The 14,578-nt window shown below is 34.1% G+C and overlaps 1 protein-coding gene across 4 annotated transcripts in view; it reads left to right on the plus strand.

Moving 5' to 3' along the window:
* Positions 1-14,578, plus strand: part of LOC127946350 (5'-AMP-activated protein kinase subunit gamma-2) — a 57,802-nt gene that overhangs the window by 4,038 nt on the left and 39,186 nt on the right. For all 4 annotated transcript variants that reach the window (XR_008151069.1, XR_008151068.1, XM_052542866.1 and 1 more), the window contains exons 2-3: positions 2,852-2,923; positions 5,672-5,945. Coding sequence is in view for 2 of the 4 variants with exons in the window: in XM_052542866.1 (XP_052398826.1) it covers positions 2,852-2,923; positions 5,672-5,945 (346 nt within the window). In the remaining 2 variants the exon portion in view is untranslated. The remainder of the gene's footprint in view (positions 1-2,851; positions 2,924-5,671; positions 5,946-14,578) is intronic.

The following is a 14,578-nucleotide window of genomic DNA, read 5'->3' on the forward strand; positions in this document are numbered from 1 at the left end:
AAATATCGGAATAAAACCAGTGCTTATAATGAGAAACGTGAAAGGTTCAAGGCATTTACTGTTTGATTCACTTATTAAATTAATGAAATGCTTCATAATTATCAGTTTTATTCAGCTTTGTTGATATATTTGGTGTGTTTTGAGTATATATATTAATGGTGTATTGAAAGAACATATTTATATTAAGGGGGCACTGATATTAATATTCTGATACACCAATAATTATTTTTATGTTATGACAAATATTCAAATTCTATACTATTTTGTCTAATAATTTTAAAATTAAAATTATCAAGTTTATTCAAGTTTTTTTTACTTTATTCAGTGTTTTGCTTGAGTGTATATATATATATATATATATATATATATATATATATATATATATATATATATATATATATATTACCTTAAAGTGAAACAGGTTTATTGTAATTACCATATTTATTAATAGAGATGCACCGATATTAATATTCTGATAATTATGCCCAATATTATAATTCAGCACTCTTTTGTCTAAAGTCAAATTAAATAAATAAATAAATATTTGTATACTTTTCCCTGTGATTTATTTGAATATATATTTTTTACCTTAATATAAAGCAGTTGTATAGTTATGTTACATCTTTATTAGTATGGATGCACCAATATTAATTTACTGATAAGCTGATAATTATTTTTTTTTACGTTATGGCCAATATTAAAATTCTAATTTTGGTCTAAATTAGTAGAATCTGTCATTTTAAATACTACAGGTGAATTCAGGCATCACAATATTATAATTCACACTATGAAAAAATGTATATTATTATGAAGGAAAAAAAAACAACAGTTAACAAGGCTATTAAATTGTTTTTAAAGATGCATTAAATGACTGCAAACGTCATTAATGGACCTTTATTGGACTATTCAGTTTGTCAGCCATCTTCCACCCCACTTTCTATGTCGTCAACCATAGAAAAACCATAATCAGTCGACCACTAATGCTTACAGTATTGATTTCAGTAAGTAAATGGATGTATAAGGAAACTTTGACTAACAGCAGTGCTTTTTAATGTGTCACCGGTTACAGTAATTCTCTCTGTAGTGGGACAGTTCAGCCTAGCAAGGGGTTTTAAACTGCTTGGTTCAGATCACAATAATACATCTCAAATATATGGAGTGACTGCTAAACAATCACATCCTCTGTGTAGCTACAAAAGTCAGTTGTGTAATGAGGACGAAGTTCATGCACTTCAGTGACTCTGTGGTTTGTGTGAAAACTCTGCTGTTGTTTAAAATGTCACTGAATCACATTTACAGCTTCTGACCATTTTCGTGAGCTTTAGGTTACTGCCAAAGTGAGTTTAGGAGAGAGCAGAAAAATGGATGAAGAATTGAAGAGCCTGCGTGAAAGTGTGCAAGCTGCTGTCCTGTGCTGAGTTTCTTTGTTTAGTTGTAAAAACACACACACACGCACACACACACACACACACACACACACAATTGCATAATAAATGAAAAGAAATTAGAATACAAAAAGATTAGAAAGGAAGTTCGATTTTTTTAAAGAATAGAAAATTAGAATAGTGAGTGTTAAAATTAGAGGGTCAAATAAAGATGGAAGAGATGTGTTTTAAGCCATTAATGTTAATGTTTCTATTAACATTAACGTTAATAGAACGTTCGTTCAAAGTTGTCTAATAACATTACTAAAACATTAGCACAAAAACTTTTTACATCGTTGATTAAATGCTTTTCTGAAACATTTTAGTTGGATGTTCGTCTAATGTTTTTTTTTTTTTTTTTAATGTTACACGTTGTGTTTTCAATGGTTCAGAGAGCATTTAAAAGTAGCATTCCCATAATGAAAGCGTAAATTGAACATATCCTTAATGGGGTTTTTTTTCTCTCTTTCGAATGTTCATATAACTAAGGAAAAGTTCTGAAATTGTTCTGAAAATATAATGTTCTCATAAGGATAATATTTGGCCGAGATTTGAGGGTGGAAAAACTAAATACTGAGAAAATCACCTTTGAATTTGTCCGAACGAATTCTTAGCAATGAGTATTACTATCAAAAATTAAGTTTTAATATATTTACAGTAGGAAATTTACAAAATATCTTAATTGAACATGATCTATACTTAATATATCCTAATGATTTTTGGCATAAAAGAAAAATATTGGTACAAATATACTCCAGCGACTTGAACTGACTGGTTTTGTTCTCCAGGATTTCCTAGAAATCACTGTGTGATGTCCAACAGTGAGAGTCTTTTGTGAGGTTAAGTGATACTTGATTTAATCTGTGCATTACGGGTTTCACATACATCTGCACAGAAATTGGGAAAAAATTGCAGGGCGGTCACATGAGATCATGTTACTTTTAAAAACCGGTTTAGATGACAGAGGCTGTGCATGTGTTTAGTTGATGATGTGTTGTCCGAGAGAAGCAGGGACGAAGCTAAAGTGACTGATACTGATAAAGGTTTGTGGATTTTTGAGAAGGAGGACAGCGGAGATGTTTTGGATCTGCTGTGAGTTTTTTCAATTTATTCATGTATAACTGGCAGCGCATGTGATTTTGTACAGGTTAGACGGATCACCCACTGAGTGTCAATCTGCCATATGTGAAGTGCTTCTGTTAAACTGTCTAATACATTTATACTCTTTCCTCTCTGCCTGTTATATGTATACTTCCTTGTGATTTTTGGGTACTGTAGAGCTTAACCTGTGAGCCACGTAGAAGAAAGCCACAGTAGATCAGTGAATTGTTCATTATGGTATATTTATGGAGTGTAAATGAGAGGTGCCGCAGTCATAAAAGTGATTTTTAATGAGCTCAATCATTTTGTTTGTTTGATCTCCACAGGACTTGAGCTCCTTAGCCATGCCGTTCCTGGAAGGAGACGGGGAACATGTGAAAAAGGACGGTGTGTGCAAGGTAATACACACACAAGGCTTTGCTACCAGTAAAAACAGTGTGTTTTAGATTTGAAATATAATGTATTAGAGTATGTTTTTAGTGAGTGATGTGTTTATTGGTATTATAGTTAAATAATTGTTTTTGTGTTTTCCAATATAGTGTCATGTTGTTTTAAATGAGTAAGAAATGAATCCAAAATTGCTTCAAAAAATCATTTAAAATGCACATCCTTCCTTCACAATTTCCTTAGTCATCACTGGCCCTGTGATGTATATTCTGCCTCCCAAAGACAAAATGTTATAACTACACATTTAGTTCAACTTTTGCTATGACTGAAAGATAACGTTACAATTAAGTTATGAACTTCCTCTGAAGTTCTCTGAATGTTCAAAATATCAATATTTTTTCTTTTTTTTCATATTTTTCTGACTATAAGACGCACCTGAGTATAAGTCGCATCAGTCCAAAAATACGTCATGATGAGGAAAAAAACATATATAAGTCGCACTGGACTATAAGTTGCATTTATTTAGAACAAAGAACCAAGAGAAAACATTACCGTCTACAGCCGCGAGAGGGCGCTCTAATGCTGCTTAGTGTAGACTACAGGAGCAATGAACCCTATCTATGTTTTAAGAATGTTATTTAACACCAGATAACTTTGAACAAACATTCTATAAATGCTACTAGAACAACCTTAGTTTATAGCTTTGTTAGAACCTGGCTCAAACATTAGCCAAAGTTCTGTGAAGTTTGTTAGCTGGCCGCATTGATTCAGGGAAAGTGGAGTGTGAAAACAATATCAAATCAATCAAAATTTGCATGTTTGCCTTTGTAGATCAGTATTATACTCAACTGCTGACTATATGAATGATCTGGTCATTCAAACACATAGGGTTGTTGAAATGCTAATAGTTGTGTTAAATGCAGATTCATTCCATTTGTGTCGGCAATCTGTAAACTGCCATATCCTCAATCTCGGCTATCACTCTAATGGGATGAGTCTGGTCTAATAACCTGATTTGTAATTACGTCTATCATGGTTATTTCTTTTCCTAGAGGTAAGAGAATAGATGAATCTGAGTGGGTTGGGGTGGTGTTTTGGTGTTTTTCCTCTCTGTTGTTGAAGGTGAGTTGGAGTCACTGAATCTGAAGGGCTGTTTTGATGCTTTAGGAGGTTTTGGAGTACACATTTTATGATCGGATGTAATCTGATCCACTTCACTGCTTTGCCGATGTTTTTCGTTGCTCGCATTCAGGATATTAGCTAATATTTCTCCTTGTTGAACAGATGTTTAATAACCCACGGCAAGGTCAATGCAGAATCACCAGTGTGGATGAACATTTGTATGCAAATGGGACGCATTAACTTAGTGTTGCTCAAAGGTTTGCCAAAGGAATGGCTTAGCTTCTGGATCGGAAGCAAAATAAGGGTGGTGTGAATTTAAAGGTTGTAAATTGCTACGTTGTCTCATGATCAAAGGTTCAAGAGCGTGAAAATTCAATGTGAGTAAAGACTTTTTTCTATCAGCTCTTCAACACAAAGAACAGTCAGATATTTCAATAAAAACTGAGGGGAAAAGTATGTTGTTTTGTTCAGTCCACAAATGAAAGGTTTTCTTTCTTCTTAGTCTTTTCAGACTTGCAAGAGGATGGTTCAAATAAAACTGAAAAATCTTTCATCATTTACGCACCTTCATGCTGTTCCAAACTCGTAAGACTTTCTCTTTTTCTCGTGAAACACATGCCATTGTCACATTCAAAAGATGAAAAAGGACAATGAACGTTTCATAAAAGTGATTCATATGATTGTGTGCTATATTCCAAGTCTTCTGAAAACATTTGACATAAGGAACAGACCCAAAATGAGATTTGTGTTATTTACCGAAAATCGTTCCTTCCACTGCAATGCATGATTAAGCTGAACTTAATTGTAAATTAATCATTTAGACTAATGCCGTGAACTAACTCATTGAAAATATCTGACTCGGTTTATTCACATCACTACTTTTTCTCATAAGCATACCCAGAAGAACTAGTGTGGATCTCAATGTCCTCACACAAAGCTGTCATGTTACTTGAAGATATAGACTTGAAATATAGTGCAAGAGTTGGATTTTATAACACGTTGATGGTGCCTTTGGTCGTTTTGGAGCTCCATAGTCCCACTCCTAATTTATTTTCATTATACTGACAACATTGGCAAGGATGTTCTTTAGAAATTATGTTTGACAGAAGAATGCATACAGGTTTGTAACAACATGAACAGTGTTATTCTAAAGAATTATTCAAAAATCTAAATTTTCATGAGTGAGATTGGGGTATTTATGTAGCGTGTTTAGGTATATAGTACAGTGAGGAATTTATGCCACTGAGTGACCCTTTCTGATATAACAAAAGACTCTTGACAAAAACAAAGGCATCTGCTCTTTTCAGTGGCTTTGTCTGTATTTTTTTTATTGTCAAGGACTTACGGTTTATATGAATGTTATGACGCCTATTCATTTAGTATCTCAATCTCCATGTCCTTCAAACATTTCTGTAACAGGAAATATCTGCATTAGAATGCCATTCACTGATGATTCTGTAGGCATAAAACCAATTGTCAAACATTTTTATTGTGCTCTAATGTCAATATATTCTTGAAAGTGCATAGTTTCATTGATTTGATTGTGCATATGACTTTTATCAGTTGTGTTACGGATAAACTTTCTTCAGGAAATAGCTGTTGTCCTAATATTGTGTGTGATTGGATTTGCTCTCCAGGGGGAGTTTAGCTGCCATTCAGCCAGCCCGACCAAAACCTTCTTCAGCAGGGGTCCATTTAGTCGGCCCTCTAGCCCCATGTCTGCACCGGCCCGATTCAGAAACAGCCCTGGATCGCCAAAACCCATCTTCCCATACTCCTCCAATCACGACTCCTCGCCCAAGTGTTCACGTCGCCGCAGCTTCACAGGAATCTTTCGCTCGTCCTCTAAAGACTCCACAAATGCCTCCACTTCTCCTGTCAGCATCAAACTCTTCTCTCGGGCCAGGAAAGGTAAGAGACTTGCTTCATCCATCTCTTAAACAGCTGCCAGAATGCTTACAATCTGAAAAAGCAGGAAAAACCTCAACATTTAAATGGGTCATCATGAAAAATCACATTTCCCTTCCTCTTTGGAAATATACTTTTGACGTAATGTGTAAACATAGTCTGATTTCTATAGGTTAAAAATCCCTAGTCTATCAAGACTATTCATTGAAACTACTGAAAGTACATTACCATTTAAAAAAAAGAAAGAAATTAACAATTTATGTAGCGAGGGAAGAATTAAATTGATCAAAAGTGGTGGTAAAGATTTTTAAATCATCACAAAATCTTTCTATTTTAAATAAATCCAGTTCTTTTGAATTTTCCATTGATCAAAAAATCTAAAATATTAAGCAGCGACAATGTTTTTAAGATGAATTATAATCCAAAATGTTTTTGAGCAGCAAATCAGCATATCAGAATGATTTCTGAAGGATCATGTGACACTGAAGACTGTAATGTAATGATTCTGAAAATTCAGATTTGCATCAAGAAATAAATTTAATTTAAAAAAATAATTAATTATAAAATGTTATTTTAAATTGCAATAATATTTCACAATATTACTTTTTTACCTTATTTTTCATAAATGACAAATAAATGCAGCCTTGGTGAGCATAAGAGACTTCTTTTAGAAACATTAAATAATGTTACTGACTGCAAAAATTTGAATGGTATTAGACGTGTACACAAAAAAATTTACTGATTGATTTTTTTAATAGAACACTTTTGGGGATAAAAAAAAAAGGGAATGGATTTTTATCATTGTAGGGTGGTTGTGTCCACACATTGGTGAGAAAATGTATATGCAAACATATGTAAAAGTGAATTTTGCATCCGATATCCCCTTTAATGATAAATAATACCAGTATCCAGATACAAACATCCATATCTACTAAAATATGTAATAAAAGATCAACAAGTTTCAAAATATGCATTGGCTTTGTGGAGATTAGATGCTATGAATGCCATTATCGCATCAGTGTGAGTCAGCGTTTAGTGAGTCCAGCTCAGCTCGGTGTGTGTGATTCGGATAATTGTGCTGTGTGCTGATTTAATGGAGGCGTGGGTGTTTCTTAATGCATAAGACCCTGATAATGAATTCAGCTGTCACATATGTTATCCACGTGAGTCTGATTTAACTATGACTAATGACTTTGTGTTGTCTGGGCTCCTGACAGTGTTCACTTTCCTGGTTGTGTTTAAAACGGCACGCTGAGACAAGTGTAGTGAAGATTAAGATAGAGCATGCAGTTATTTTATTGCAACACTTCTTTAAACTATCCATTTGAGGTGACATTTCAAATGACGGTTCTTTAAAAGCAAACAAAAGCATCACAGAGACATCGTTTTTCACTGTTGTCTTTCTGTTTAACAAAGGAAAATATAAATCCGCCGAAACGTTTTCCTTCCCACACACTGAAAGTGCAATCAGTAATTATAAAATTAAAGCCTGTCTTTGAAGAAGTATGAGAATGGAGTGACATATAATTAGATGATTAATTTTGGATATGAGTTTGGACACATAGGTGGAATGGAATTGGTCCCTCTATCATACTACGGAGCGGAGAAAATAGGTCTTATATTAATAAATACAAATTATAAATGTTATATATATATATATATATATATATATATATATATATATATATATATATATATATATATATATATATATATATATATATATTATTTTATATATTATAGTCTTTATATACTATAATCTCAGGATAATTGACAGTAGTAAGTGAGTTCTAACTGAAAAAAGTGAATGTAGTGAAATTAAATTGTGCATGTGTATTTTGCAGTGTGTGGGTGTATGTGTGTGTGTGTTTTTGACCCACAGCTTCAATATACACAGTTGGGAATTTTCTTCTTCATGCACATACTCGCTTACATAACACGCTTCTCCAACAATCCATTAGTTGCTCTGGATGGCAGACTTTCCTGTCAGCCAAAAACAACAGAATTGATTTATTATTCAATACAGAGTTGGATGCCTCTGTCTGATTGTAACCGGAGCTGGAAAAATTAAAACCCATAGAAGGAGAGTAATAAACATTAGAGGCTCTCAAGAAAAAAGGAAGATGTGTTTCTAAGCTACGGTTTTATTACTTTATTATATTGATTTGTATAATGAGGTTTCTATCTGCTGAGTGCATCTGGTGCATTTGCACACAAATACACACTTCTCTACAAGAGCGTCCAGATATGAGTTATGGATCCATTTCTGGATTGATAAAATCCTGGATATTCTCCTGTCTCAGGTCAGGCCAGGGTTTTTAGACAAGGATATTTCCTGCTGTTCTCTGGGATGGATGTGTTTGCAGCAGTGACTTGAGCTTGATGAACACTAATGGACAGCAGCTTCTGTTCAAGCGGTGTTTGTCATTCAGGAAATGACACTCAGAACTTGCCAGGGAAATTCAGAATCCTATTAAATTCAGAAATTGGGGCGCACCCAGACAGTGACATCAGAATGCAGAAAGCCCATAATTCAATCACACTTGCTTCCATACAAATGATATTAACTGAAATGAATCCTGGGCTCTAAGATATCCTCAGAGCTCCTCAGCGCAGGCAGCTGGGGATAAGGATGCTCGTATGTCTCTAATATGCTAGCAATTCATTTCAAGATATCAGTGATGAGGAAGAGCTGTTGCTGTGTCATCCTTCTATGTGCCATTATCTTCTTCATAGTCTTTGGTTGTATCGCCACCTACTGGATGAAATTTAAATGTTGCATTCCTGATATCAAGCTCACTATTAGAATTTAATTAGAAAAACTGTATGTATATGGTATTCACATGCTATTTATTTGGCTGTCTGGATATATTATATTATATTATATTATTCAAAACTTTCAATCAGTTTATGTTTCTAAAAGAATTAATTTATGCTCAGCTCACCAAGGCATTTATGTGGCAATAATGTTGTTTAGGTAATAAAAAATCATAAAGTTATTTCAGTCTCACATTTTGTAAGAGTTAATATATTTGTAAAATGTAAATTATTTAGGTTATGCAAAGCTGTATTTTCAGCATCATTATATATATATATATATATATATATATATATATATATATATATATATAAAGAACATTTATTTTAAACAGAAATCTTTTGTAACATTATGATTGTTTTTATAGTCACGTTTGATCAATTGAATGGTTATTTTCTGAATAATAGTAGGCTATTATTATTATTATTATTATTATTGTTGTTTTATAAAATCTTACTGACCCCAAACATTTTGAAAGTTAATGTAAATAAAACATAGAAAGGCTTTTCATGTCACGTTCCTCTGTGACCACCAGATGGAGATAAAGTAAATACAATTATTAGTTAAGCTTTTTAAACGATCTTAAAATCAACTTCTTGGATTGATTTATTGGTTTCATGCCTCACATTACTTTGTGTATTAAGTGTATTTTAATGTCTATTTAAAATATTTTTGATGCACAAAATTCTATATATTCAAGCCAAAAACCAGCGAAGTGTTTCCTGGATAGTGTGAGAAAAAGAGAAAGACAATGAGAGCCCGAGAGAGCGCTGTCGAGCACTGAGGCCCCTGAGAGACAGGCTAAAGCGAGTCGGTGGGCTCTTTTCTCCTCCACACATCCTGACTCACTTGACGCCATGAGCTCTGAGCCCCTGGAGCACGCATTCACGACTCACAGCACTCGTCTCCAGGCAGCGGTTAAATAAACAGCGCTCGCGCGGCTCCGGGTTCAGCAGCTGACAGGTGACCGCGATGAAGCGCAGCGTGGCGGCTTTATCTCAGCAGTGACCGTCGCACGCATGTCCGTGTCCATCTTTGTGACACGATGCCCTCTCTAGTGACCAAATAAGGAGTACCCCTCTTTTACTTCCGTCTATGGGTAAAAAGAGGAAGTGCATGTTAGCTAAATATCTGTGACCGGAATTTTATATTTAATATGTGTTTAATGTTTCATATATTACTGAAAAATAAACTGGACAATTCTTCTTCTTATTCACCATGATCTATTAACATTTAAAAAAGTAGGCTATCGTATAGTATTTCCATGATTTTTTGGGAGATGTGTACTGTGGTGGTACTGTTCTTTCTGATATTCCTTTTTTAATAGTATTCATTTCTTTAAAAAATCTTGCTGATGCCATACTTTAAATTCTATTGCATATAATATTATATAAAGAATACTATGGTGCGACATGGAGTAAATGCCATGTTATTAATGTTATTTATAGACCTACCCATACCAGTAGTAATAGTAATTTTTTTATTTATATTTTCAGTTTTAATTTTAATTATAATTTATTAATTATTTTTATTTCCTTTTGTCATTTATATATATATATATATATATATATATATATATATATATATATATTGTTAATATTTCTATCTAGCTTTAATTGATCGTGTTCAGTAATTTTAACATTGATTTTTATATATATATATATATATATATATATATATATATATATATATATATATATATATATATATATATACATATATATATAGAGAGAGAGAGAGAGAGAGAGAGAGAATTTTTTTCCAGCTTTACTTCAATTAACAAAAATAGGTTTAATTGATTCAGCTTTAGTTACCAACAACAACTCTGAATGGTACATGAGTTTCAGTCCTCTGGTATATATAAAAATCCTGGTATTATAATTTGATTTACATTAGTATACCATGCATGGATACAATGGTATATTAATATGGTTATAATACAATACATTGGTATAAATCATAATATGGTATTATCGGATAACGTCACTGGACTTATTTGTATAGGAAAGTTATGTATAAATTTTGAATCCTAACTCTAAGGTTGTGGGTTTGAGTCTCAGTCCGGCAATACCATGACTGAAGTGTCCTTGAGCAAGGCACAGAACCGCAGCATAAATGGCTGCCCACTGCTCTGGGTGTGTGTTCACGTGTGTGTGTGCACTTTGAATGGGTTAAATGCAGAGCACAAATTCTGAGTATGGGTCACCATACTTGGCTGTTTTTCATGTTACTTTCACTTAGCTATAGTAAACGGCTGGTCAGTGTCTTGTAGCTTAGTTGTTTTTAAACTCTTAGGACATTCAGGCTGACAGACAGCACACAACCCAAAGATTTCAGCTGCACCAGTCCTGTGATAATATGAACGGTTCTGCGGTTATGTAATCCAGTCGGCAAGAGACAAGAGTTAATTTTAGTTTGGGATGTGTGGAGTACAGGGTTTGGTCGTGTCAGTGCAGAAAGAGTGATAAGAACGGTTGCACTTTATTTTACAGTACGTGTACTAACATGTATTTATAGTGTACTTACAGTGTATTTATCTAAGAAAGTTCTGGTAACACAAGGTAACTACATGGGGTAGGGTTAGGTTTAGGGGTAGGTTCAGGGTTAGTACCTAGTTATTACATAGTTGTTACATAGTTATTGTAATTACTATAATAAGTACATAGTATGTACATGAGGAACAGGACTGTAAAATAAAGTGCTACCATAAGAACTCTAAAGGAATCATCTGACAGTGCTAAAATATTCAGTCTCCTGACTTTGCGTCTCTTTTTTCCATGTCCACACACCCAGAGAATCTTCCTGGGAAAATGCATGCTTGTTTTTCAGAGGTCCAGGTTGTGTCAGTGAGATTTTGACCTGCCTATTGTCACGAAGGTCTTCCTGTACTGATGTATTTCTATACAATACATATTAATCAATAAAAAAATATATAGAAAATATATTATATTATATTATTATGTTTTTTTCTCACTAATTAAATTTGTCCTTAAATATTTTTTTTTTGTTCTTTTTTCAGATGCAAAATAATTAATGTAACCTTACATACATTATTTTAAATTAAAAGGTGATGTAAATAAATATGGCAGTCAAAATCACTTCATTGTGCTGCAGTATATTTTTGTATGTTAGAGGAATGTCTCAGTGCTGTCATTGTGCCAGTGCATTCCTCGCCCTGATTCGGGCTTTATCTGGTAATGCTGTTCATCATTTGATCTGCGGCTGCAGAGAGCCCCTGGTATTTACAGAAAGCTGCCATGTTTGCACGTCATTACCTGTCAAAAGATATAACGGCATATCCTTATTAGGGATGAGTCTGTCTGCAAACAGAAAAGTTCTGTTGTGCCGATCTTTCTAGAACATCTTTCACTGAGAGAAACATCTCAGATAATAAACATCTGCATCTCTGACCTCTAAGAACTTAAAGGAGCAGTTCAGCAGAAAACAAATCATTATTTACTCACATTCTAAAAATCATTATTTCATGTCATTCTAAAACTGTAAGACTTTCAAAGAGTACCCTAAATGTGGTTTATATGATCATACTCGTTATTTCATGCAATTTGTTTTGTATGTTGCACAGACTTTCTCTGCCATTTCATGGTCCACAGCCTCGTTTCTTTTTCTGAGAGACTGACTGGAAAAGTCAATCTGGCTTGACTCCAAAAGTACAAGGTGACCTGCAGTAGAAAACAAGGCCATTCTTAGATATCCAGTAACCTGGCATTGCTCACTCTCACATGAAAGCTTGTTAAATCAGGCAGATGGAATAAGAAGGATTTTCCTGCTCTGACACCATTGAACAGCATGTCAGTACTCGGTAATGGACACAAAGGCTCTTGCGAGAGGCCTTGCTGTCTACTGCCTACACAAGCAGCCTTTGCCAACCATGATTAATATTCAGTATTTACATCAACAACATGGATGTATTTATCACTGAGCATGTTGCAAAGCTTTCTTGGATTGCTGCTTTAGGATTTGCTAAACCAAAGTACCTTATATCACACCATGGTGTTCTCACCTACAGTAACGTTAAGGACAGCCTCATAAATGTTCCCTTGGTAGGCAGTGGTTCCTGACTGCATTTTTGTCCTAAAAACCAACCCTGTTCTTTCCAGTGTCTTGTTGACCCTGGTCCTTTGAAGATGTCAGGAAGCACGGTGGATTTCGAAGGGATTAGCTGCTCGCTTCTCACCGAGGGCACTTTTTGAGCCTAAATGAGCAGAATTGTCCAAATGTGCTTAGCAGGTGCCCCTGACAAGGAACGACAGCAGAGTGTTTGGAAAATGAGAGGTGATTATTCAAAGCCCATCTAATTCTGCTTACACAACTATCTCTTGGCGTGGAGCCTGACAGTGTGACTTTACCCAGTTTTAAGTGATTAATTTGGTGCCTTGAGTGCACTGACAGAGAATGATTTGTTTATGATGGCACATGAAGAGGGGGTGATCAGATGTTGATGGTAATATTCACCATTGACATGAATTCATTAGCTAAATTGACTGTCACTGAGATAGTTTTTCCTACTTGAATGGAATACACTTCATGACCCAGATATTGGATTTCACCGGGGTATTCTTTTGGAGACTTCCAGAATTGCTGTGTTACAGGGCAATATACAGATTTGATCTGATATTTTGTGCATCTATTTTATGTAGGGCTGGGCAAGTTAATGCATTCTTATCGCATTAATGCATTAATTGATTAACCTGACAATTGCTTTATTGTGCGTTTTTTTATTATTATGAAAGTCCGTTGTTCACTGGCTCTGAATACAACTACAGACAAATCATAGGTCACAGGCGGGCATGCTCCCAATCTAATTATTTAGGCTAAGCATCAACATTCACAAACCACTGTCCACTGTTATTTTTAACAGAAAAGATGCAACGAGCTCATAATCATGACTTCATAAGTTGATCCAGGAACATCATTCCAATCAACCAATCAGAATTGAGAAATAACTTTTCAGGAAACGTCAGTTTTAGGCTTACAATCAGGAATAGGTGTTTCTACACCCTTGTTAATCAGCTATCATTTCCCTCTGATTTTAGAACTAAATTATGGGTAGGGTTAGGTTTAGGGGTAGGCATTGGGTTAAGTCTGTATTTTTGGACAGTAATGTTGATCCAGGATCAACAAAAGATGTTGATCCAGGAACATGGCACCTTATTGGTTTAAAGTGTTTGCAAACAAAATGTTATTATACTTTTGTTCACATAGCAGTAGGCCTACACTACTTTTTCATGCATTATTAGTTTTATGTATAACAATGAGATTAATTGCGATTAATCACAGACTATAATGTGATTAATCGCGGTTTTAAAAAAAGTATCATTGCCCATCACTAATTTTAAGTAAAGTTCTGTTTAATTTATGGCCACAGTAAAGCAGTCAAACTTACAATGACAAATAAATAATGCAGGAATATGTTCAAAGCTCTATGAAGTTTGAGTGGCAGCAACAATGTGCCAAAAAATAATAATAATTAAATTTTGTGGGTATATGGGCTTGGTAATATTTTTGGTCACTTTTTAAAATGTATGTAATTAATGTAATTATATAATTATTTTTAAAAGAAGAATTTTATTGCAATTTAAAATACCAGATTTTTTTCAGCTGCAATATATTAAATATATTAAATTAAATTAAATTAATTAAATTGTATTTTACTACTGTGATGTACCTGAATTTTCAGCATCATTACTCCAGTCTTCAGTATCACATGATTGTTCAGAAATCATTCTAATATGCTGATTCGATACTTGGTTGAAAACTATTATTAATAATAATAGTGATGCTTGCCTTAACTTGCACC

Source organism: Carassius gibelio, chromosome A24 (assembly GCF_023724105.1).
Source record: "Carassius gibelio isolate Cgi1373 ecotype wild population from Czech Republic chromosome A24, carGib1.2-hapl.c, whole genome shotgun sequence".
Taxonomy (NCBI): Eukaryota; Metazoa; Chordata; class Actinopteri; order Cypriniformes; family Cyprinidae; genus Carassius; species Carassius gibelio.